The sequence below is a fragment of the Macaca thibetana genome, chromosome 10 (genome assembly GCF_024542745.1).
Source record: "Macaca thibetana thibetana isolate TM-01 chromosome 10, ASM2454274v1, whole genome shotgun sequence".
Classification (NCBI taxonomy): Eukaryota; Metazoa; Chordata; class Mammalia; order Primates; family Cercopithecidae; genus Macaca; species Macaca thibetana.
The window spans coordinates 89,854,845-89,879,552 of record NC_065587.1 but is presented as its reverse complement, the minus strand read 5'-3'; the positions used below and the strand labels follow the sequence as shown (position 1 = coordinate 89,879,552).

Below are 24,708 nucleotides of genomic sequence, written 5' to 3'. Positions count from 1 at the left end.
ACCAACCACAAAACCTCACTTACTACTTTTCTTATCGTTGTTTTTTTCAAATACATAACATTTCCTCAAATGAATAACTGGCACATCTGGAAACCTTTTTTTTTTTTTTTTTTTTTGAGATAGTGTCTCACTCTGTCACCCAGGCTGGAGTGCAGTGGCGTGATCTTGGCTCTCTGCAACCTCCGCCTCCTGGGTTCAAGCAATTCTCCTCCCTCAGCCTCCCAAGTAGCCAGGACGACAGGCGCATGCCACCATATCCAGCTAATTTTTGTACTTTCAGTAGAGACGGGGTTTCACCATGTTGGCCAGAATGGTCTTGATCTCTTAAGCTCGTGATCTGCTCGCCTCGGCATCCCAAAGTGCTGGGATTACAGGCGTGAGCCACCACACCCGGCCAAAACTTTTCTTTTTCTTTCTTTTTTAAATAAAAATTACTAACCTTGCTCTGTGGTCCACATTTGTGACTGGGAAAACTTCAGACAGTTTAGCTACCTACCTCTTCTTTGAGAGAATTATCATGTTCTTTCAAGGTGGCAACATGCTGACCCACCAGTGCCCTCGGTACGCCTGAGTCTGGTGCTTGTCCAGGTCTATAAAACAGAAACAGGACACTCACTATAGATTTGTAATATTATAAGATTCTTACTTTTTTAAAGGCCTCAATTATGTTAGTAGAAGATGGTTTATCCAGAAAAGTCTAGAACTCAACATATTCTGGACTAAGTGAGTTTTGAGTACAAGTATCATTTTTTTTTAACTTTTAAAAACTTTGGTTATTTCATTGCTAAGTGAGTATTCTCAACTTTTGCTGCACGCAGAACAACCTGGTGAGTTCTGCACAATCTGGGTGCCTGGGGTCACCTCTACAGAGTCCAGGAAAAATGGTCTGGGGTGCGGCTTGGCCAGTGGGCTTTTAAAAAAATTTATTTTAAAAATTTAATCTATTTCTTTATTTAGAGACTGGGTCATGAGACTGGCTTTCATCATGTTGCTCAGGCTGGTCATAAACTCCTGGGCTCAAGCAGTCCACCTGCCTCGGTCTCCCAAAGTGCTGAGATGATAGGTGTGAGCCACCATGCCTGGTCTGGTCAGTGGGATTTTTAAGGCTCACAGAGTGATTCTAAAGTACAACAATGGTTTTGAATCACTGCATAGATGGTCAGTCTTCCACATGTAGTCAGGAGAAAAAGATCACATTTTCATCTCGACAGCAGTTGTTTTGTTACACTCTTACCATGGTCTACTTACAGGTTTTTAAAAATTAAGATATTAGGAAAGCGTTAAAAAGTAAGCCTATACTGCTACCCAGGCTGTGGTATTTATATACTAAAAGGAACCAGAGTTCATTAAAGAAATGCCCTATTCAGGTCTGGGGCAGGAAACGCACAAGATGAACCTGAAATATCTTGTGGGTACCAGAAAGCAAGGAAGCTCTCAAAGTTGTATCAAAAGAACTGAAGGTGGGGAGGGGATATCTTGAGGAAGCTCCCACTGTCAATGATGGGACGATTTCAGCCCCAAAAGGATACTGACTGTAATGCACTGAAACACAGGAAATACATGAAAATCCTTGAGTTCATCTAAAAATAAATAAATAAAATTTAAAAAATAAAAATAAAAACCTTTGGATTCAGCCTTAAAAGGAAGGAAATCCTGTCACATACTACAACATAGATGAATCTTAAGGGCATTGTGCTAAGTGAAATAAGCCAATCAGAAAAGGACAAATACTGTATGATCCCAACATGAGGTACCTAGAACAGTCAAATTCATAAAGACAGAAGTTGAATGGTGGGTGCTGGGGCCTGGGGGGAAGGGAAAATGAGGAGTTGTTTAATGTGTATAGATTTTCCATTTTGTATGATGAAAATGTTCTGGAGATCTGTTGTACAACAAAGTAAAGATATTTAACACTACTGAACTGTACAGTTGAAAATGGTTAAGATGGCTAATTTTATGTTTTTTTAAACCACAATAAAGACAAAATAAAAATAAACTGTAAAACCTTTGGAGGCTGGTAGGGCAACAATTCATTATTCTGCAAACTGGTAAATAAAGAAATAGAATAAAACATTTATCCTGCTTTTGTGGTCAAAAAATACATTTCAGAGTCACCAAGTAGCTGATAAGGTGACTTATCTTCCAATAAACGCAGAAGAAATGATCAAATTAGAAAAGTCACCATTTTGTAAGTCCAAATTAATGAATGTATCTAGGAAATGGTCATAATGTTGTGAAAATTACATAATAGTAAACTTCTGTACTGGAGTCACCAACCTTCCAACATTTGAACCGACAGATCGGTCTTAGTATCACTAACCACGGGGTGACCACGCATCATGTGCTGTCCAATTTTAAGTACCAGCACCACCCATGACATTTTCTTGCCAAAATAACTGGCCTGGAATTTAATCACACATTTGTATCTAACCACCAGTTTACAGGTAATAAAGAGTAAAGAGGAACTGGTTAAACATACCAACCAAATAGAGCATGTAAATTCTCCAGGATAAGTGACCCAATTCCTTCAACAAATCAATACTATAAAAAAAGGAGGGAGGGAATGTTACAAAATTAAAAGAGATTTCAGAGACATAGCCAATTGTAATATGTGGACCTTATTTGAACTCTGATTCAAACAAAACAAATATAGAAAAACATTTTTTCAGATAAGCAAGGCAAACTGACAAGGACTAGGTATTAGATAAACTGAAGAATTTTGTTGATTATGTTAAATGATAGTATTTTAAATCCTTATATGTTAGAGATATAAGTATTTGTGAATGAAATGATATGTTGTCTGTTTTAAACTACTCAAGAAAAAAAGCGTTAGGGAAAGAGATAAAACAAGACTGATGAAATGTGAACAGTTGGTGGGTCTGAGTAATGGGTATATGAGACTTCAAATGTTCAAAAATGTCAACGTAAAAAGTTAAGTGTACATTAGTGTCTGCAACTTACTTAGAAATGTATAAAAATAAGAGATTGATGGAAGGATGGATAAACAAATATGAGAGTGCAATAAAATATCAGGAGTACAATCTGGGTGGTGTATATACGGATATCCACTGTATGATTCCTTTCACTTTTCTGTATGTTTGAAAAATTTCATAATAAAATCTCTGGAAAAAGAAGTAAGTCTAGGTACAGTTCAGAACCTTCCTTAATAAATCTTAATTGTTATAACTTGTGCCTGACCTAACCCTATTTTTTCAGGACTTGAATAAAGTGAGATGGATCATTGGAATCCTTTGATTCTAAGGCTTCTGACTAGTTTGATAGAAAGACCTTTCAGCAACTTGCCTTTCTTGGTTACCACCGTACCTCAATGATGTCATTAAACTACCCAATTCCTTTGTTTTGACCTTTGCATCTATATTTGGTTTCTTAACAGACTGCCCTGCTGGGAATATGCACTGACTAGTCATCAGCAAATTCTAGCCCATTCAGCAGGTATATTTATTATAGTAAGTAAGTCAACTATGCTTCTTGCTTGAAAGCAAGTTTAATTAGGATAAATTAGTTAAACAGCTAAGTGAGTCAAATTATCAACTAAGTGAGTCAAATTATCAAAGAACAGTCCCTCTGGTGTCTAATACACATGATTTTCTGAAGTAGCAAAACCAAGACAAGACTCTTGTTACTAATACACCACCCAATTGCATCTACCCTTTGGGTCCTAGCATGAAAAACTAGCTAAGGTTTCCTATAATTATTATACTTATTTCCCACATAAGGACAACATTGATTAATTGACTTGCGCAAGTCAAACAGAAAATCAGCTGTTGAAGGAGGTACAGCACCTAGGGTTTGTGACTTCTGAACAACTAAGGCAACCCTTAAAGCACAAAAGCAAGTTGACTTGCAGATTTCTTTTGGGATAGATCAGGTAAGAAGTGCAAGAGCCATGGCTTCCTTAAATGGAGCTTTGCCCATGGCTCTACAAAAACATACCACATCAGAAAATGTACAAAGTGGTACAAAGGATTTAAAGGAGATTTTTCTGTTTTTTCTACTTTACGTTGGAAAATTTATAACATTGATGACACATAAAAAAACAAAGTTTAATGTCAGGTAGTTCTTTAATTAAAAATGTAATAAAGGAATATGGTTTAAATTGTCCATAATTAATTTCATGTACTTGAAAAGGCTTCCAATCAGAAAAGTGAAATTTAAACAAATCTATCAGCATTTCTTAACTTTAAAGGCAGAATAATAAATACCCTGAATTTTATTCTGAACACAGGCAGACTAAAATAGAGATTTTTATATACTATAATCCAAACAATACAAAGCTGACTCAATTTTTCAGTATAAGCATGAGAACACAATTGGGAAACTGTATCTGAAGGTAGCCACTAATATAGACAATTAGTTGCACCTGGAAAAAAATAAATGGATAGTTTCATTATGTTTCTCATAAGATAAAACTACTTATTAATCATTTTTATATTAAAATGTTTTCCAGAAGACAATAATGAGCAATTTTTAAATCAATTTCTCTAAATAACATGAATTATATTTTTATAATTCATAATTGTCAAAAACAATACCTTGGTCTTCCACATGATAATAGTAAACCTTGCATATGACTTTTTGTTATTTTTTTTTTTTTTTTTTGAGACAGCATCTTGCTGTGTCACCCAGGCTGGAGTGCAGTGGCACAATCACAGCTCACTGCAGCCTTGACATCCTGGGCTCAAACGATCCTCCCGCCTCAGCCTCCTGAGTAGCTAAGACCATACGTGTGCGCCACCACACCTTGCTAATTTTTTTGTATTTTTTGTAGAGATGGGGTTTCGCCATGTTGCCCAGGCTGGTCTCGAACTCCTGAGCTCAAGCAATCCATCTGCCTCAGCCTCCCAGAGTGCTGAGATTACAGGTATAAGCCACCTGGCCCATATGAAGGTCTTAATCCTTGATATAACATAAATCAATAATGATGACGAGAGTGGTTTGTTCTTTTTTCTCTTAAGATGCTTCATTTTGTGAGCAGGAATTCAGAAATCTTCACATTATCTTCTAGAGCAGGTGTCCCAACGCCTAGGCCACGGACTGGTACTGATATGTGGTCTGCTAGGAACTGGGCCACAAAGCAGGAGGTGAGTGGCAGGAGGGTGAAGCATGAGCTCCGCCTCCTGTCAGATCACAGGGAGCATTAGATTCTTATAGGAGCATGAACCCAATTGTGAACTGTGCATGCGAGGGAGCTAGGTTGCATGTTCCTTATGAGAATCTAATGCCTGATGATCTGTCACTGTCTCCCATCACCCCCAAACGTGACCATCTAGTTGCAGGAAAACAAGCTCAAGGCTCCCGCTAATTTTCTATTATGGTGAATTGTATAATTATTTTATTATCTATTAAAACGTAATAATAAAAAAGTGCACAATAAATGTAATGTACTTGAACCATCCTGAAACCTGGCCCCCGCTCACACCTCCCTAACCCGGGTCCGTGGAAAAACTGTCTTCCATGAACCGGTCCCTGGTGCCAAAAAGGTTGGGGACTGCTGCTCTAGAGTATGCTATGGGGGCAGATGTCTCATTTTACAGATCAAGATTAAAGAGACAGATGTGAGCTGCTGCTACACCAAATACTCCTTTAAGGATTCTGTAACCAGTCAAAGCCTTTCCACCCTGCCTGGATTAGAATTCTATGACACCAGGCTGGGTGTGATGGCTCATGCCTGTAATCCCAGCACTTTGGGAGGCAGAGGTGGGTGGATCACTTGAGGCCAGGAGTTCAAGACCAGCCTGGTCAACGTGTCTACCAAAATACAAAAAATTAGCAGGGTGTGTCGGTGCGCACCTGTAATCCCAGCTACTCAGGAGGCTGAGACACAAGAATCTCCTGAGCTCAGGAGGCGGAGGTTGCAGTGAGCCAAGATCACTCCACAGCACTCCAGCCTGGGCGATAGAGCAAGATTCTGTCTTAAAAAAAAAGAAAAAAGAATTCTATGACACCAGAGTTATTAACCATTAAAGAATAAGAATAAATCATTCTCTCCAAACCAGTGTTTCTGCAATGGTTGATCAAACTGGCCAGGTGACGATCACAAAGCAGACAGGTCTATTTCACTTAGACTTGGGGTTCCCAGTAGGGACTTCTGGGTGCTAAGGGGCACAGAGGAAGCCAGAACAAGGAGGGCAGCGGGGGAGCCTGGTGACTAAAATCCATTAGGAAGAATCTGTGTTTAAAGACCTGACTACCGTCTCTCAAAGGTCACAAACACTTGGCACTTTTTTCAAGGCTAGACAGTGAACCAGTGATAATGAGTGTGCGTTAAACAGCATCCCCAGTCACAACATATACAGCAATTCTAACTGTAGCAGAACATAATGCTGACAGCAGAAAACATTCCTGACTTCTTTATCTGGCTCTAAAAAATGATTGTGGTAAAGAAACAGTTTTGAAGACTCCAGATATTAATTTTAAAATTTGTGGTGGTCATAAAGAAGGATCATTTCTTATGGAAGACTGATTTACACATAACTGTAGATCAATAGTCATGTAAAACACAACCTTTCATAATGGAAATCAATGCTCTATTATGAATGCTGAGAAAGTCTAACAATCGTTAGTCTAGTAGGTGCAGACATCATGGCTTATCAGCCATAATCGCAGTTTGGCAGCCTAGGTTAAGAGAGTCACAAAATGAATCCTTTTTTTAAACAACTCAGTTTGCACAGAGAATTATAAATGCATATATTCTTCCCATGCTACACACCACAACTGTGGTTTATGCCAAATAGTATATAAACAGATACAAAAGGCAGTGAGAAAGAAACGGGAGATTCGTTAAAGAGCCTTCTAAGACAGAATCACCAAATGACCTAGAGAGTGTAGAAGGACTCCTCCCAACCCAGCTTCTTCCACTACGTTGTAAAGGATTATTTTAAGACTGGTTTTTATTCTGCATGATAAAAACTACAAGAGGGTTTTCTTGCATTGTCCTTTACTGCCTTAGGTTGAAAAGCTACTGACCAGGAAGGTCATTTCCAGCATTTCCCATAGGTTCAAAATTACTAGTACAGATGCAGAAGGTAATATAAAAACACAGCCACTTAATCCAGTGACGTTTTCTTGTGACAAGGTCCCTTTAAAGACTATTATCCTGATTTCCATCCACCCTTTGAGAGAATCCAGTGTGTACTAGATTTAAGCGGAATCCTCTAAATATCCTCCCTATTTATATTTTTAACATAAAACAGCCTAAGTGGCACATGACAGGTGAGGAAGACGGCGCTATGTGTAGGCTAAGCAGACCCAAAGCCACTCACTCGCTCGGCCAGCCAAACAAGGTCCCTTCAGAGGGGCTTTCACAGACATGCATCTACTGACCACTCCTGAGTAATAATCTGTTCTCTGCTGGTAAACAGTGCAGATGTATTTTTTTAATTTTTTTTTTATTTTTATTTTTTGAGACGGAGTCTCGCTCTGTCGCCCAGGCTGGAGTGCAGTGGCCGGATCTCAGCTCACTGCAAGCTCCGCCTCCCGGGTTCACGCCATTCTCCTGCCTCAGCCTCCTGAGTAGCTGGGACTACAGGCGCCCGCCACCGCGCCCGGCTAGTTTTTTGTATTTTTTAGTAGAGACGGGGTTTCACTGTGTTAGCCAGGATGGTCTCGATCTCCTGACCTCGTGATCCGCCCATCTCGGCCTCCCAAAGTGCTGGGATTACAGGCTTGAGCCACCGCGCCCGGCCCAGTGCAGATGTATTTTAATAAGAGGATTGCAACTTTAATAAGAGGATGTCAAGCCAGTAAGACTTGACTTGCTTTTCATAGCTGCCACCCCAGGTAGCAGTCCTGGAAGCTGATGAAGGACAGCTTCTCTGTGAGCTTCAAGGTCTTCTTTCAGAATGTCACTGTGATTACAGAGCCTATAAAATAAAAAAGGTGCTGCAGGAGATGCTTATTTAAGCACAGATCGTCAGCTTCTAGAATCTATGGTGGTTCTTCATGGTTTACTGAAATATATCTGTAATATAATCTGGACATTAAAATGCAGCAGCTATACTGTCTCTCAACAAAGATATAAAATGGGGCAGTTTGAAAAACTTGTTTGTGTGTATGCGGCAATTTTAAATCCATCAGAGGAAGTAACTTTTAACCCTTTGTTGACTTTAATGATGTTCAAATCCACAGCTGGGCAATCTCGTTCCACATTCCACCTGAATGATAGGTATGCTAGATAATCTTAACAGCAGAAAGGGCTAATTTTATATTGTCAATCATAACAAAGTTAGATCCCCACAACTCATATGAAATTTACTTAAATTGTCACTGCTAAGAAATTGAAAACTACTGGCTGAAGTATAGGTTACGTCCTCTATTTCCAAATGTAGAAAAATGACTATTATTTTTCCATTCAGATCCTATTGCAGTAAAATTTTCTTTATTCTTAATCAGGATAGGAAGGTATGGAAAGAGGGATTTATCTTTTATTATCTATATCCAGTCTATTGAGTAAGTGATAAGAGTCTAAAAATTTGGTCACTGTTTTAGGTTAGGTCTACCATTGTATCACAGTAGCCTTCAAACAGATTGGTTAGTTACCATCTTTAAAAAAAATGTCTATTTTGGGGGATGCATGATCTACAAAGCTATAGGAGAAGATATAAAAGACAAAACAGTGTTTCTACTTTAAAGGAGCTGTTCACATTTGTAGTTAGGAATATTCAACATAATACCCCAAAAAGAAAATGAAGATTAGTTACAAAGCAACTTATAAATCAATATGTTATTTGCGAAGTACTAATTTGTAAATAGCACTACAGTTGGTGAAGTTACTGGACCTAGTTGATGACTATGTGCCTGATGTGATAAGGATGAAGGAGACGTGGTCTGTTGGAGGGTGAGTGACAACTGCAGACTCAGGCCTACCCCTACTGTGAAGTGTATCTTTATGCTGGGAAGGAAGTAATAACAGGCTCACAGGATTCAAGTGCTATTCCTGACTCTTATCCACACTGTTGGTGCTCCAGCTCCTTGCCAATTCCCAAGCTTCTGTCTAAACTCTAAGCCTGGATTCTTAGTTCTTATAGTTCAGACCCTGAGTTGGGTCTTTCACTCCTGGGTTCTGCTGTCCCAAAGCTTCCAGACTTCAGGCCTAGCTGACTTATAGTACCTGTGAATACCTCTTATTGCCTAGGCAAAATCTGGATCCTAATTCTTCCTGGAAGACTCTATCTTGTCATCACTCAATTCCCAGAACAACACCTGCCCTTAAGAGGTTCCCCCAATGGTGAGCCAATTTCAGGGCAGTAAAAGAGAGCCTGTAATCAATGGTGAGAGGCACATGGCAGGCCATCAGACAATCAGGAATTATGAAGCAGTGAAGACACAGAGAGATCACTGGAGGCCCAGGGGCTTCACTGAGGAGGAGGAACTTGAGCCAGGCAGGTTTTACGGGGGAGGGGAGATGACACTTGAAACTAAGGAGAGACACAGGCAAAGGTGATGGGAAATGGCAGGGTAAGAGTGGTGTGGGGACCAGCAAGGGAGCCAAGTTTGGCTGGGTAGGGGCTGCTGCTGGTGATAGTAGGATAGCAATGGAAAATTAAATTCAATATGAAACTCTGGAAAGAATACAGCAACAGGCTTGTGGATTTCCGAGTCACTGCTGGTTTCTCGAAAGCAGTGTTTTTCAGAGGGTTAGCCTGGCAGCCCTGCAAGGATGGAGTTGGTGAGGAGAGAGACCTCAGGCCCAGAGACCAGTCAGGAGACTGACCTTGTGTTGTAGGTGGCAGAGGAAGAGCAGGTAAGTAGGTGAGGCAAGGGAGGAAGAAACGTGTTTTACTGCTCACCTGGGGAGCACTCAGCTGCCTACAGGAAAGGTAACTGAGACCACGCTGGCTGCTGGTGGGGTGGGGCTGTGGAGAGCTGGGGCCAGTGCCTCCATCAAAAGTTCCCTCTGGGGAGTGTGTGTCCTAGTGAACCTAGATCTTCTCAGTTTTTAAGAAAAGCTGGAAGTTTATAATCACTAGTTTTGTTTTTATTTAACAGCTCCCAGTTTTTAAAATGTGGTGACTAATTCAAAAGGTTGCCTATCCACTGACGGGACAAAGAGAACCCATCTGCAGGCCAAGGTAGGCCTGCGGCCACCAGCTTATGATCTCCAAGTTTAGATTCCCTTTAGTCCCACTTCTCAAACCAGGATGCAAACCTGCAGCAAGGACCATGGCTTAATGTTTTGGATATCCTCTAAAAGGTTAGTACTGTGCAATACTGGAAACTGGCTGACACTCCATGGTGCTGGTGGATGCTGCAGTGGGAGCAGATTCCCTCCCTGGGAAGGTGTATTTTATCTTTGCCATGCTTAGGAATGGTGACGACAGAAAGCAGACTGACTTTTAGTGGTCTTATCATTGTTTCTAAATTCTTCCATAGAATGCACCTACTTATTACCAGAATCTGCACTCCTCCAACATCCCCTCACTACCACCATGGTGTGCATGCTAGTGCTTAGTAATGCTTGATTGTCCTGCCAGGACAAATGCCAGATAACCTTTGTTCTTTGCAGATCTTATCAATCTAAGTGTCAGGCTTACTTAGACTAGCTCAGCTCATGACCCTCTAGAAGCTTCCCTGACTACCTTACTCATAGGGATCTTTCTTATCCCTGCATTCTTTAGCACAAATGAGATACCATCTTACCTTCTTACCTTGTGCTATTCCATAGTTAAGTCATCTCTGCTGAGTCTTCTCAACAAGAGCAAAAGCCTGGTGAGAAGAGCAACTGTACTTCTGAATTTTTTACTTTTATTTCTCATAGCATTCAGCACAATGCTGAGCACATAACTTAATGATACCACATGTCGAATGACAAGCTGAAACTTAAGCCCAGATAAAAGAAATTCATATGACACACTTATCTTTACAGTTTTTTTGTTTGTTTGTTTTGTTTTTTTATAAAAATGAGATGGGGTCTTGCTTTGTTGCCCAGGCTGGTCTCAAACTCCTGAGCTCAAGCGATCCTCTCACCTCGGCCTCCCAAAGTTCTGGGATTACAGACATAAGCCACCACATCTGGGTGACAGTATTTTTCTAATGGTTGTTGTTACACCAGTCCAGGGTTTCCCCCTTGGTATTGGGTGATCAATCAGCTGGCCACAAGCACTATGCACCGCGCTTATGATCTACTCTAACTCGGAACTTTCTCTGACTAAAAGATGAGCTGGTTTATGCTGAGGATTTCTAACAGTGCTCTTCCCAGATAGCAGACTTTAGTTTATAAAATATTCATCAGTTATTTTGCTGAAAAGAACTCAACTAAAGAATTCAAACACTGTATGGAATTAAATATTAAAGACTATGGGTCATAAAAACACGGAAACTATTTTAGAATTCAAGACCTCAATTCCTTTTTCTATGTGCATTCCTGCCAAAATCATTCCAGCTAGAAGACACTGGCCTGAGGAATCCGTGTCCAGTCTCTGGCACCAACATGCTAGCCCTACCATCACCTTGTTCTCTGTCAGATCTGGCAGGTGGAGGAACCCGCTGAATGACAAGTAACTCGTGGACACAAATGGCACTTTAAAGATGCGTAACTTATCCAACAACAGTTAAAGCAAGTAATAAATGTAAAAAATTTGGCCAAATTAAAAATAATTGCTTTCTAGCTTCATTTTCAGTCACACAGAATTTAGGAGACAACTCCACTCCAGGCTATTGGGAACACTGAAATTAAGGTACAGGGTTTTTTAAAGTGAGTAAGAGAGAAAAGGTGCTATGCTCAGAATTGCAAACTGAGAATTACTTCTTGGCAAAAATGACCCTGTATGAGGGCTACAGAAAATAAACTTTTCCTTAACCCTACCAGATAACTTTTACGTATTCCTGACAGTGTTATCTTTTCAGTGAGTTAGATTTTTGTGTTTCAGTTGCAGCACAATAAGCTTGATTTGCAGATTTTATTTTCTCCAAGGAATAGCAATCTCAAAATGGTGTGGTGATCTCTGATCATAAGTAGTAACAAGTTTGCCAACATTGGGGCTCAGAAGCTGATATCCCAAAATACAGCATTTTGAAATGCTGGGCTGAAGCAGGGATGCAAGGTCTCTCTGATCTTCCCTCCCCCACTCCCCTTCCTGTCTTTCAATTCTCTGTCTCTCCCAAAGCACAGGATGCAATTGTTCTCTGAAGTTCCCTTATCTGTCTAAAGTCTGAACCTGCTGGAAGAAGAAAACAATCACCTATGGTCCCTTCTCTGAATTTTTATTAACTTAACTTACACTGCAGGAAGGACTAAGTCTGTCAACACACCTGGACAGATTTCCTCACAAACCACTGTCTACTCTGCAGGCCAAACAGACTTTGTCCCAGGGCACTATATGTTCAAGTCCATTCGTTTTCCCCTAAAAATCATTTACTATCCCCCAAATTGCCACCTTTCCCCATCTCCCCTCCCCTATGAAGAAGGGTAAAAAAGTATTCATACCCCAGTGGGTTACTGGGTAATCATCCTCCTGTAATTCCCCTGTGCTGTGCGTATCAAAACAAATTTTCCAAGTCTTTTCTCCTATCAATCTGCCTTTTGTCAGTTCATTTTTCAGGGAAACTTATACTTACATAATTTACATATTACTTTTTAGAAGTTTTACAGAATGTTGTTACTGTATTTTTAGTGAGACTGAAGAGTCACAGAGCACTGGAGTTGATCACATCCAGAATAAAATTTTAGGGAAGGAAATTGTATTTCAAAAGAAGCAAGTCAGGCATGGTGGCTTTAGCCTGCAGTCCCAGATACTCAGAAGGGGGAGGCAGGAGGATCACTAGAGCCCAGGAGTTGGAGTCTAGCCTGGGCAACATATTATAACCCAGTTGCTAATAATCAAACAAAATAACACCCTCCCCACTGCCAAAAAAAAAAAAAAAAAAAAAAAAAAAAAATCCCGAAATGAACAACAAAATGGTGTCATTTGGAGAGGTGGTCCCTAAGTGATGAACATGTAATTCAGGAATACCCTGTATTCAGAAAGCTGGGAAGAGGCAAGGCAGCCAACCTTTGTTTCCAATTCCAATTGTTTTCCAGTGACACAGAAAAACTGGCTAGGAAACTCAGCTTCTGTCTTCTCATGGGTTTGGCCCTACCTTCCGTCCTGCTCCTGCTCCTTGGAGCCCTGGGTTTCCCTTCTTCCAATCCCAGTGTACCCTTCCCTGCCGGCAGGACTTGGGGTTGGACAGTTCCCAACAAAGAGGGTTTGTGACTGGAATAAACCAAAACATTCTCGATAAGGGAGCTCCGGGCTGCGTTACTGCCTTCTCTCACTAAACTCCTTTTACTGGTATACTGGTAACAGTCTGGGGCTGCTTTTTCTTTTCTTTTAAACAACTCCCACCTCCTCTCCAAAAAACAAAACAAACTTGTTGGTTACCTCACATACTAAAAATTCTTTTCAGGTACAAATCAACTAAGGTAGGTTCCTTTCTGGATGCTTCCCCACTCTGTTCTCTTTTAGCAAGTATACAAAGATACATTAAAGCAAAATGAACAGGCTTCCTTATTTCATAGTTATTTTAATTTTTAAACCATGATGATTTCTTTAGCCTCTGTGAGGATCAATGAACATCCAGTCACTGCCTCAAAATTTTCCAAAGTTAAAAAACAAAAAATAATTTAGTTGTGGTTGCTTTCTTGGAATACAAAGCCTTTGCTGTGGCTCACCTCCCCAGGAATGCCTGGCCTGGCTTTCCCCATAGGCTCAAAACAACCTTTCCTGGGAGTCCCCCAAAAGCCCTTCCACTCAATGCATTCAATTTCTTTAATGTTTCTTGAAAGAGCAATATTTATTTATAAACAGTTGTGTCTACTTTCCTTCTGCCTGGCATGTCTATTACATGGAAAACTTGCAGGCTGCAAAGTCTGTTTAAATTATATTTACTATCCTGACTACTCTCAGCAACCAAGACAATTCTTCTTACTCCATGTGCAATATCACTAAATTCAGCGGCTAACACCATGCCTGAGATGGATACCTAGTAAGTACTTGTTGAATAAATGAACAAATGCTTTATGAGGGAAAAATAGTAGAACTAGTGATAAGGTGGTCATTAAAATGTCCCAAGCTTTGTTTTCATTCCAACCAAGCATTCCAAACTCCATCAGTTTTCATCCATTTAATGTAGTTTTAATACCCTCTCTTCCTGCCATGCTTCTGACCTGCCAGTTTCCCTCCCTGTCCACCTCCCTGCTCCTCCATCTTACAATCAGAACTCACTCAGGCCTAGGCTGAGCATCTGAAACTGATATGTAGTTCCAGCTTTACATTATGAAAAGACAATTTCATCTATTGTCTATTGACAGGGCAATTCTAAACATAAAAAGGCTTTGATCTTTAAAAACATATGGTCTGGATAGAAAAAGATTACTTTTAACACTATCACGTTCTGGTTGTGGTTTTTGCATATAATTCCCAAGGAAATTTGTTGCTTACAATAAACAACATTTAAAACCCTCCTAAGACCAATGAAAATTTTTACTTGAAACAGATGTAGAAGAATGCATCCAGGTACCAAATACTCAAGGACCACAACTGCTACAAAATATAATGAATGAACCAAAGCAGACTATTGCCTGCCAACTTGCCTGAGAGGCTAATTCAGTATTTGTGGCATACCAGTTATCCCAAAGCAATTTAGCACCCTCATCAATAAGATAAATCTCTAGTGACTCTCCCATCCGCAGGTACACAAATTCAACTGGGAACCAGAGAGGTCTGTAGAAGCTCTACCTCCATAAGGATGCAAATTAAGATTTAAACAGCGTAACAATTGGCTAGCGCTAATCCTTTTACAGAGGTGTAAATGGCTATTGAGAACTGAATTCCGGGCTGCCAGCTTTTGTTAAGCAGCATTACAGGCAAATTTCACCCAAGAGCAATGCCCAGCCATCAACTCTGAGGACTACTGATAAAATACTTTAATAAAGCCAGTGCAATTTGCTTGTTTTGATATCACGTTTCTTGGCCATAAATCTAAGTATGTAACTAGAAACCACATCAAGAATTAGTGTCCTGGGAAAATAAACTGGAAGCGACTATCTCAAGTCTAACACCCGATGGCTGGAACAGCTGTATGTGAGGCCACAGTGAAGTTTGTATACAGGGTTTTGTTTGCCACACAAAACAGTTGTAGAAAGGACAAACACATACATAGTTAAACAGTATTTTTCTTTTAAAGGGCTGTCTTACAAAACCTGTGTTTTGGTGGCTACCTCAGTCTCCATTGTGCAGCCCCCTGGGTGGTCCCTTCCAGGGGGCCACTTGAAGGGAGCACAATGCCAAAAAGGAGGGAAGGAGGGGACAGCAACACAAAGGCCAGCAGAGCGGGGCGACCATGGCAGGCTGTAGACCAGGGGTCAGCAAACAACGCTCCTTCTCTTTACCCAGGAAACAAGGGCTCCTTCTCTTTACCTGGAAACAGTGTGATGAAGCTGACAGCTTGAATTATGGGCTACATTTGGTAGGGCACTGTCCATCTGCACTAAGGTCCTCTTCATTGTAGCACAGGCTGCACAAGCAAAACCCTTGCCTTTTCCCCACTCAGGCCTCTAAACAGACCTCATCATTCTGTCACATTTGAACGTTCAGAACTAACCCCCTCCATGTGACTTTTTAAAAAAGTTTCTTAATGAAGAGCTGGAAGGCCTGGGAGAATTTTTAATAGGTATTTCCCTCCACCCTTAAAGACAGAACCCATCACACATTTTTTCCTCCACCCTTAAACCGCCTGAACCCATCACCCATTTTTAATAGCCAAGAATCATTTGTAATGGTGGCAGACATCCTTTATGAAATGAGTAACATTCTCTCTTTCACAATTCTATGGATCCCAAACTTAACCCTTTTAACAGAACAGGGGTTCTGTTTTTTTTCAGGTTGAAAAAAATCCTCCTGACCGGGCAGGTAAAGATTGGGAAAATTTACTCTTACTTCCCTGGATTTCTTCCAAATCAGCACTGATACAAGGGTGTAGTCACTAGGGTACTGGCTGAGTTCTCCAACTGAGATGTATAAACAGCACGCAGGATGGTGGCTCACGCCTCTAATCCCAGCACTTTGGGAAGCCAATGTGGGAGGACCGCTTAAACCCAGGAGTTTGAGACCAGCTGGGCAACACAGCAAGACTCTGTCTCTTAAAATAAAATACAAAACAGGCCAGGTGTGGTGGTTCATGCCTGTAATCCCACCACTTTAGGAGGCCAAGGTGGGCAGATCACAAGGTCAGGAGATTGAGAACATCCTGGCTAACACGGTGAAACACTGTCTCTACTAAAAATACAAAAAAAAAAAAAAAAAAATTAGCTGGGCATGGTGGCAGGCACCTGTAGTCCCAGCTACTTGGGAGGCTGAGGCAGGAGAATGGTGTGAACCTGGGAGGCAGAGCTTGTGGTGAGCCAAGATTGCGCCACTGCACTCCAACCTGGGTGACAGAGCGAGACTCTGTCTCAAAAAAATAAATAAAATAAAATAAAATACATAACAGATCTCCAGGGCTTACTATGGAGCCAGCTACCTAAAGTGACTGCTTTAAATATCTACTAAAGAAAAAAAAAAAAAAGAATGTGGAGGGTGTAGGGGCAGAAGGGGTGATCCCTTTCCTCCTCATCATAAGGGTCACAGTCAACACCCTTATAACAAACAGGTTAACAAAAGAAAACACAACAAATTTTATTTGATCATTGTTTTCTGTGACATGGCAGCCTTCAGATTGAAGACCTAAGGATATTGAGAAGACTGTCCATTTTTATGCTGAAGTTCAATGAAGAACAGACAATCGTGTAGAACTGTGCTTAGCCAAGGAGGGTATGTATGACTGAATGCTCACAGACTGAGTGCGGAAACTCAGCCAGGCCTGTCTGTTCATTCTTCTTGGCGTCTCTGTGCAGTGTTCCTTCCTCCCTGGTACCGGGCAGGACCCTTTCTGAAATGGGGAGTCTTACGACTCACAATCAAACAAGGTAGGTTAAAGAATTTCTTTACGGCCAATTCCACCACAGAAATATAGGAGGGAAATTAGAGTAATATTTTTAGGTTTTATGGCTGGCTTTGGGGAAAATGGGTTCAGGTTTTTATGATCCACTTTGAAGAAAAGGAATTCTAGTTTCTACAGCTTATCTCTGAGAAAATGAGGCTGAGGTACAGGAGAGTGGGAGAAGATCAGAGAAAAACTTACTTCTGAGGGCTTCCCTTTGGGGTGTCATTTTCTGAGGCCCAATGAGGGTAAATGTCTTATTATCATACAACTTTATGCCTTCCCCAAATTACAATTAGGCTCTGTATTTTCAAAAAGTTTTAAAATACTACAAACACATCAAAAAGAATTTACTAGACATTATAATCAGTTCTATCATTAAACTCTAGAGGGTAAATGATGATGATGAAAAGGTATCTGGTATTGTCAAGGTAGAATCATCTTTGTGAGGATTAAAGGCTGATGCAGGACCATAAAACAAAACGTCAGACTCTGCTGTGTTGTTCCATGTCTGTCCGTCTGCTTATATTCATATACACACATGTGTGTTTAAGAGAGGAGACAAGGAGGCTCAGACTGGGCTGGTGAGGGTTACACTAGGTGAGTGGATTCGGGGAGAAGGGAAACCAGAGGGCATGAATGGGACAGGCTTACTGAAGTTTGGCTCCTGCCATGTTGAGACCCTGAAATAAGCTGCCATGTCACTTCTCTAGGATAAGTGAGTCTCCACACAGGCCAATTTAGTCTGATGAATGGGAATGGGTCTAGTACAGAGTTATCCTCCACTGAGGGGGTACTCAGATCAGTAGGGCAGGCCCCATCCTGGGTTCTTACTCTGCTGGGGGTCCATTTCTGTGATAACAGTGAAATGGCTGGTTTATGAACATCATGCCTCCTGCTCTCTGAGCATGGTAGATATCAAATACAGGACTGCTGAAAGGATTGGGCTGGTTTGCTGTTGGACCCTCAGAGGATCAATATAGGTTGAGTATCCCTCATCTGAAATGGTTGGGAATTTGGATTTTGAATTTTTTCAGATTTTGAATTGTGTTTTTTTATTTTTATTTTTTGATTTTGGAATATAAGCATCCCAAATCTGAAATGCTCCAATAAACATTTCATCATGTTGGCACTCAAAAAGTTTCAGATTTTGGAGCATTTTGGACTTTGGATTTTAGGATTTGGGATGCTCAACCTGCCCTGTATTAAATTGAAGACGCTGAATCAATTAATTATTCAAGTGCTTGTTCGTCTAAGAAGCTGCTAAGAGGAAGCCAAAGACAAAAAGAAGAAATAAGAAACATGAAAGTGCACAAGAACAAGTATTATGAATGGATACATGGATTAAGTCTGGAGGAAGGGCATGCGGGATGTAAGCAAGAAAACAACAAAAGCTAACTGGCTCTCCTAGGACAGCCTGTCAGATTTGAGTTTGTTTTCTTTACTGTAGTGATTCTCAGATATATTTTAGTAGAATTATTCTACATTTGAGTAAAGTGGTCTTTTCTAAGTTCTTAGGAAAATTAATCTTCGTAATTTTGAGAAACTTCCCAAAATTGGTTTAGTAAAGTTTTGGCATCTGCTACCTAGTTTGCCTACTAGAAGATAATAAAATGAATGAGAGTACCGAATGAAAAATAATGGAAAGTATGGAAGTAGCTGGGAACCAGATGCAATGACCTCTTTTGTCAGTGTCAGAGTTTAGGGGATGTCAGATAAGCATGTCCCAATTCCAGGTAAGTGGACTTTTCAAAGCAGAAGAAACGGATTCCAAGTGTACTCAAGATTACAGATGCCAGCCTGTAATCACGCTCCTAAAACAACCATGCCCAGTCCAGTCCATAACATAGACATCATATGTCCATGTGATGTGTGACACAGCTGATCAGTAAGGATCATCAGTCTCATGACCAGAAATTCTTTTCGGGATTTGGTTATCCTGGAAAGTGGTGCTTTTCAATGTTTAAGGTGGCAGAACACCTGAAATTCACAAAAATTTTTGCCATGAAGTATTAATATATTCCATTTATCACACAAATTAGAACACTTTTTACTAAACAATAAATATATGCATACAATATAAAAATCAAACCATTAACATACATGTCCATGATTCAAAAATTTGTCGAGATCAGCTACTTCCACTTTCCCTTACTTTTCATTCAGTACTCTCATTCATTTTATTAGCTTCTAGTAGGCAAACTATATAGCAGGTGCCAAAGTTTTAGTAAACCAATTTTAAGAAGGTTCTCAAAATTACAAAGATTAATTTTCCTATGAACTTAGAAAAGACCACTTTACTCAGATGTAGAATAATTCTAGCAGGGCATGGTGGCACGTGTATGTAGTCCCAGTTACTCAGGAGGCTGAGGCAGGAGAATTGCTTGAACCTGGGAGGTTGAGGCTATGGTGAGCCAAGATGGCACCACTGCACTCCAGCCTGGGCAACAGAGCAAGACTCTGTTTATTTGTTTATTTTTTTATTTTTTTTGAGACGGAGTCTCGCTCTGTTTCTCACGCCATTCTCCTGCCTCAGCCTCCCGAGTAGCTGAGACTACAGGCGCCCGCCACCATGCCCGGCTAATTTTTTGTATTTTTAGTAGAGATGGGGTTTCACCGTGTTAGCCAAGATGGTCTCGATCTCCTGACCTCATGATCCACCCACCTCGGCCTCCCAAAGTGCTGGGATAACAGGTGTGAGCCATTGCGTGAAGCGAAGGGAAGGGGAGGGGAGGGGAGGGGAGGGGAGGGGAGGGGAGGGAGAGGGGAGGGAGGGAGGGAAGGGAAGGGAAGGGAAGGGAAGGGAAGGTGGATCGCCTGAGGTCAGGAGTTCCAGATCAGCCTGGCTAACACAGTGAAACCCCATCTCTACTAAAAATACAAAAAATTAGCTGGGCGTGGTGGTGGGCATCTGTAATCCCAGCTCTACTTGGGTGGCTGACACAGGAGAATCGCTTGAACCCGGGAGGCAGAGGTTGCAGTGAGCTGAAATCGCGCTATTGCACTCCAGCCTGGGCAACAAGAGTGAGACTCTGACTCAAAAAAAAAAAAAAAAAAAAAAAAAAAAGTCAGAGATGCAGAGAAGGGAAGTGTTGGGTCTGCCACCTGGCAAACCATTAAGTAGAATAATTTTTTACTTAATTTATAATTAAGATAACCCAGTTTTATTCTGATGAACCACTACTCCCCTATCCTAACCCATACACCTTGAGTGAAGCATGAGGTCCAAGTAAAAGCCAATGGACTCTGCCCTTGATTCAGCGATTGTGTAAGGGATGGGCATATGATGTGGTCAGAGCCAATGACAGTCTCTGATTCAGCATGCCAGGGAAAAGTTCTCCAGCAGCAGGGCCTCAGAACTGAGCTGATCCAGAGGGAGGGAAGCCAGGAAACAGAGAAGTCAGAGTCCACTGGCACCGTCTGAGGCTTGGGTAAAGCCAGCCTGAAGACTGTCTACCACTGGGCTGCAATGACATGTGCAATGAAAGAGTCCTACTGCATAAAAAGAAATACACCTTAAAAAGAGGTAAAAAGGACAAAAAAAAAAAATCCTGCAATTTACTGTTTCTGTATCAGTTTTATTTTTGTTGTAAGGATACTAATTCTTTGATTATAAAATATAAAATATTTTGCATGGCCTGAAAAATATTTAGCACATATGTAAAAAGAAACGGTTATTAAAAGCATCCCCATCATGGGAAGATTTCCAAGGCCCTTCGTGAAAGCTGTGAAGCTAGCCACATAGCCAAAGGCACCCTTGCCTCTAAAGGGCAAGCACCACAGAGCTGCGGTCCATGGTTTTTAAGCTTGGAATTCAGGAGATTTTTTTTTTTTTAACTGTTCTAGTAAGATATGATTCACATATCATAAAATTCACTAATTTAAAATGTACACTTCAATGGTTTTTATTAGCATACTCAGAGTTGTGCAACCATCACACAATCAAATTTTAGAACATTTCTGAAAGATGGTTTAAATTTTTTTCCTGATTATAAAAGCAATACCTGTTCATCACAGACAACTTGCCTGTGGCATTTCCATTTTAACCCACCAGTCACAGGACAAACACCTTGCTGGGGTAGAGTTGTGTCTCCAGACTCAGTCCCTTTGGCTGTTTCCTATATCTACTAACCTTTCTTTGGACCAAATTTAGCAATCGTGCAGTTACCTACTCAATGTCAATCTCCCTTCTTCCTTTTCGTGGAACCCCAATTTTGTTTAGTAATCAACCTCTCCCTTTGTATAACTCATGGGGCAATAATTCCTTGTCTCATTCCAGAGTAGACTGTGATTAGTCTAAGCCAGGAGTGACCAAATCCAGCCACAGCCTGCTGTTGTATAGCTCTTGAGCATATATTTAAAAAGAGAAAGAGCAGAGAGAGGGAAGGGAGAGGAGGAGAAAAGAAGCCTAAAATATTTGCTATTTGGTCTTTTTTTTTTTTTTTGGCTGGGGGACAGTCTCGTTCTGTTGCCCTGGCTGGAGTGCATGGCACAATCTCGGCTCACTGCAAACTCTGCCTCCTGGGTTCAAGTGATTCTCATGCCTCAGGCTCCCGAGTAGTTGGGATTACAGGTGCACACCAACACGCCCAGCTAATTATTGGTATTTTCAGTAGAGACAGGGTTTTGTCACGTTGCCCAGGCTGGTCTTGAACTCCTGAGCTCAGGCAATCTGCCCACCTCGGCTTCCCAAAGTGCTAGGATTACAGGTGTGAGCCACTGCGCCCAGCCTTACTATTTGGTCTTTCACAGAAAAGGCTTCCTTAGTCTAGGCCAATTATAATAACCCTTGCCAGTAATTAGCTTAGGAATGGGTCTGTGAACAAATTTTAGTCAACAAGATGCAAGAGGAAGTCTACTGAATACTTTCCTTGCTTCTAACCGAGACTCAAAAAGAGTCTCTTTCTGTCTTTGGAAGCTATAAGGCTGTGGTGTCTAGATGGGTCCTTGGTACTTGTCTACCTTCTCATTCCTCACTGTGTCCTCAGATGGTAGGGGAGAAAGAGAGCTCTCTTGTGTCTCTTCTTATAAGGGCACTTAATTCTATCATGACAGCCCTACCTTCCTGACCTCATCTAACCCAGATGACCTCCCAAAGGTCCCTTCTCCAGATATCACACTGAGGGTTACGGCTTTAACATATGAATTTTAGAGGGACACAAACATTCAGTCCATAATAGCATTGCTGCTGCCCCTTTGCTCCTGGCTGTAGGAAGATGTCAACACTGAGGATGTCAGAGCACGGAAATGGAAAGGATCTGGGTCTTTGACAACAAAAGTGAAGGGCAGTACCAACCAACTCCATGGCCTGCTCTACCTCTGGACTTCCAGAAATGAGACAGAACAAATGTACTTCTTGTTTAAGCATACGTGTTTGAGACAGTGTTCCTGTTACTGGCAACCAACAGCATCCTGATACATCAAGATAATAGCTGAATGTTCAACAATGCCAGAAAACTAAGTTTTAAAAAATAACTCTGAAGCCAGGTGCTGTGGCTCACATCTGTAATCCCAGCACTTCGGGAGGCCGAGAAGAGTGGCTCCTTTGAGGTCAGAAGTTCAAGACCAGCCTGGGCAACAGGGTGAAACCACGTTTCTACTAAAAATACAAAAATTAGCCAGGTGTGGTGGCACATGCTTGTGATCCCAGCTACAAGGGAAGCTGAGGCACGAGAAACGCTTGAACCTGGGAGGTGGAGGTTGCAGTGAGCCAAGATCACGCCACTGCACTCTGGTATGGGTGACAGAGTGAGACCCTGTCTCAAAAAACAAAAAACAAAAAACAAAACCTCTGATAGACAGCTTTTCAGCAATTCAAATTTGTGTTTCATTGAAAATAATTTAAGGGGGTGTTTTAAAATGACAAATGTGCATTCTGCCCCTAACATGTCTCCTCTTTGTCCTTTTAAAAAATCTGAGTTAACAATAGAACCCTTGCCTTTGGTGTGGCTGGGCCAGCATGAGGCAAGACCAGGAGGCTGGTCTTGTGTGGGAACTGGAGAGATGAGGAAAAGACACTTTGCAGACCCTGACTGCATCCCCTGGGCCTACAGTAGTGCTATTTGCTGGCATGTGAGCTACTCCTTCAGTTGGAGTAACCATAGTTCCCAGATACGGGCCATGCTTGCTTATCTCCAGGCCTCTGCTCATACTGCAGCCCTCAAAATCTGGAATACGAATCTCCTTCAACTAGACAAACCAGTCATCATGGCTATTCTGGTTATCTACTGCTGTATAATAAAATACCACCCAAATTTAGTGGTATAAACCAACAACTTTTTATAATGCTCATGGCTTCTGTGGTTCAGTAATCTGGACATGGGTAGGGCATAGTACAGGTGGCTTGTCTCTGCTCCATGATGTCTGGGGCCTCAGTTTGAACATCTGAGGGTGACTTGGAATAAAGGGACTGGAATTATTTGGTGACTCCTACACTCACATCTGGAGCTTGGGCTGGAATTACTGGGCTCAGCTGGGATACTGACTGGAGTACCTGTACCTGGTCTGTCACTGAGACTTGAATGCTATTGGGCTAATTTTTTGGGAAACCTGACTATGTTCTGCTTTCTCCTGCCTTATTTGGGTCTTGAACAACCAGGGCTTGACTTTCAGAGTCTCCTCTCTAACTTCTGAAGCCATGGGTAAACCTGTTCCACCAGAATAAACTACTCTTAGATCTCAAATTCGTACTGAAAGAAGTTTAGTTTTGCTACACCCGTAGTTGGATTTGGCTTGACCCTTGGTTCCCTTCTCAACAGAGGCTGAAGTCTGCTCTATGCTCTCAGTAGCCTTCCCGGCTTTTCCTCTCCTTGCACCGGTCTCTTCTTTCCTCGCCCCACCCCCTACCACTTACTTGGCTCCAGGAGAGTGGGATAGGACACCTTAACACTGACTTGGGAGATTGCCCCAAAATGCTGTAATTTACTTAAATATAAAATGGTGAAAAGAATTATAGGAAAACAGTTGTAGAGTTGTTACCATCATCATCTTTAAAAAAAAACCTCCCTGAATTTCCTTATTTAAAAAAAAAAAGAGCAAAGAGCAAACCAAAAACTCATAGATTTTTGAGTTTGAAAATGAGGTGAAATAGCAATATAATACTGGTAGGAGACTTCAGTATTTCATGTTCAATAATAAATAGAACAATCAGACAGAAAATCAACAAAGAAACAACAAACTTGAACAACAGTACTGGCCAAATGGACCTAACAAACATATACAGAACACTCCACCCAAAACCAATAGAATATTTTATACATAAAGTATAAAAAAAAAAAGAAAAAGAAATTTTAAAAAAGACGAAAATTCACGTGGAATCACAAAAGACCCGGAACAGCCAAGACAATCTTGAGAAAGAAGAAAAAAAAAAGCAATAGAATAGCAATACATTCTTCTCAAGTGCTGACAAAACATTCTCTAGAACAGATCACGTGTTAGGTTCCAAACCAAGTCTCAATAAATTTAAAAAGACTGAATCATACCAAGTGTTTTCTCTGATGAAATGGAATTAAATTAGAAATCAATAGCAGAAGCAAAATTGTAAAATTCACAAACGTGGAAATTAAACAACACACTAACAACCAACAGATCACAAAATAAATCAAAAGGGAAATTAGAAAATATCTGACACAAATTAAAACAAAAATACAACATACCAAAACTTATGAAATGCAGCAAAAGCAGTACTGAGAGAAGTTTATAGCAATAAAAACTTACATTTAAAAAGAA

At 41.0% G+C, this 24,708-nt stretch overlaps 1 protein-coding gene and 1 long non-coding RNA gene across 8 annotated transcripts in view; one reads left to right on the top strand and one right to left on the bottom strand.

Moving 5' to 3' along the window:
• The window catches only part of KIZ (kizuna centrosomal protein), a 120,501-nt gene that overhangs the window by 41,322 nt on the left and 54,471 nt on the right, over nt 1-24,708 (bottom strand). For all 7 annotated transcript variants that reach the window (XM_050745440.1, XM_050745438.1, XM_050745434.1 and 4 more), the window contains one exon: nt 497-590. In XM_050745440.1, coding sequence (XP_050601397.1) covers nt 497-590 — 94 coding nt within the window. The remainder of the gene's footprint in view (nt 1-496; nt 591-24,708) is intronic.
• On the top strand, nt 10,091-11,613 carry LOC126929228 (uncharacterized). Its single transcript, XR_007717110.1, has 2 exons — nt 10,091-10,213; nt 11,402-11,613. It is a non-coding gene; the product is annotated as an uncharacterized LOC126929228 (long non-coding RNA).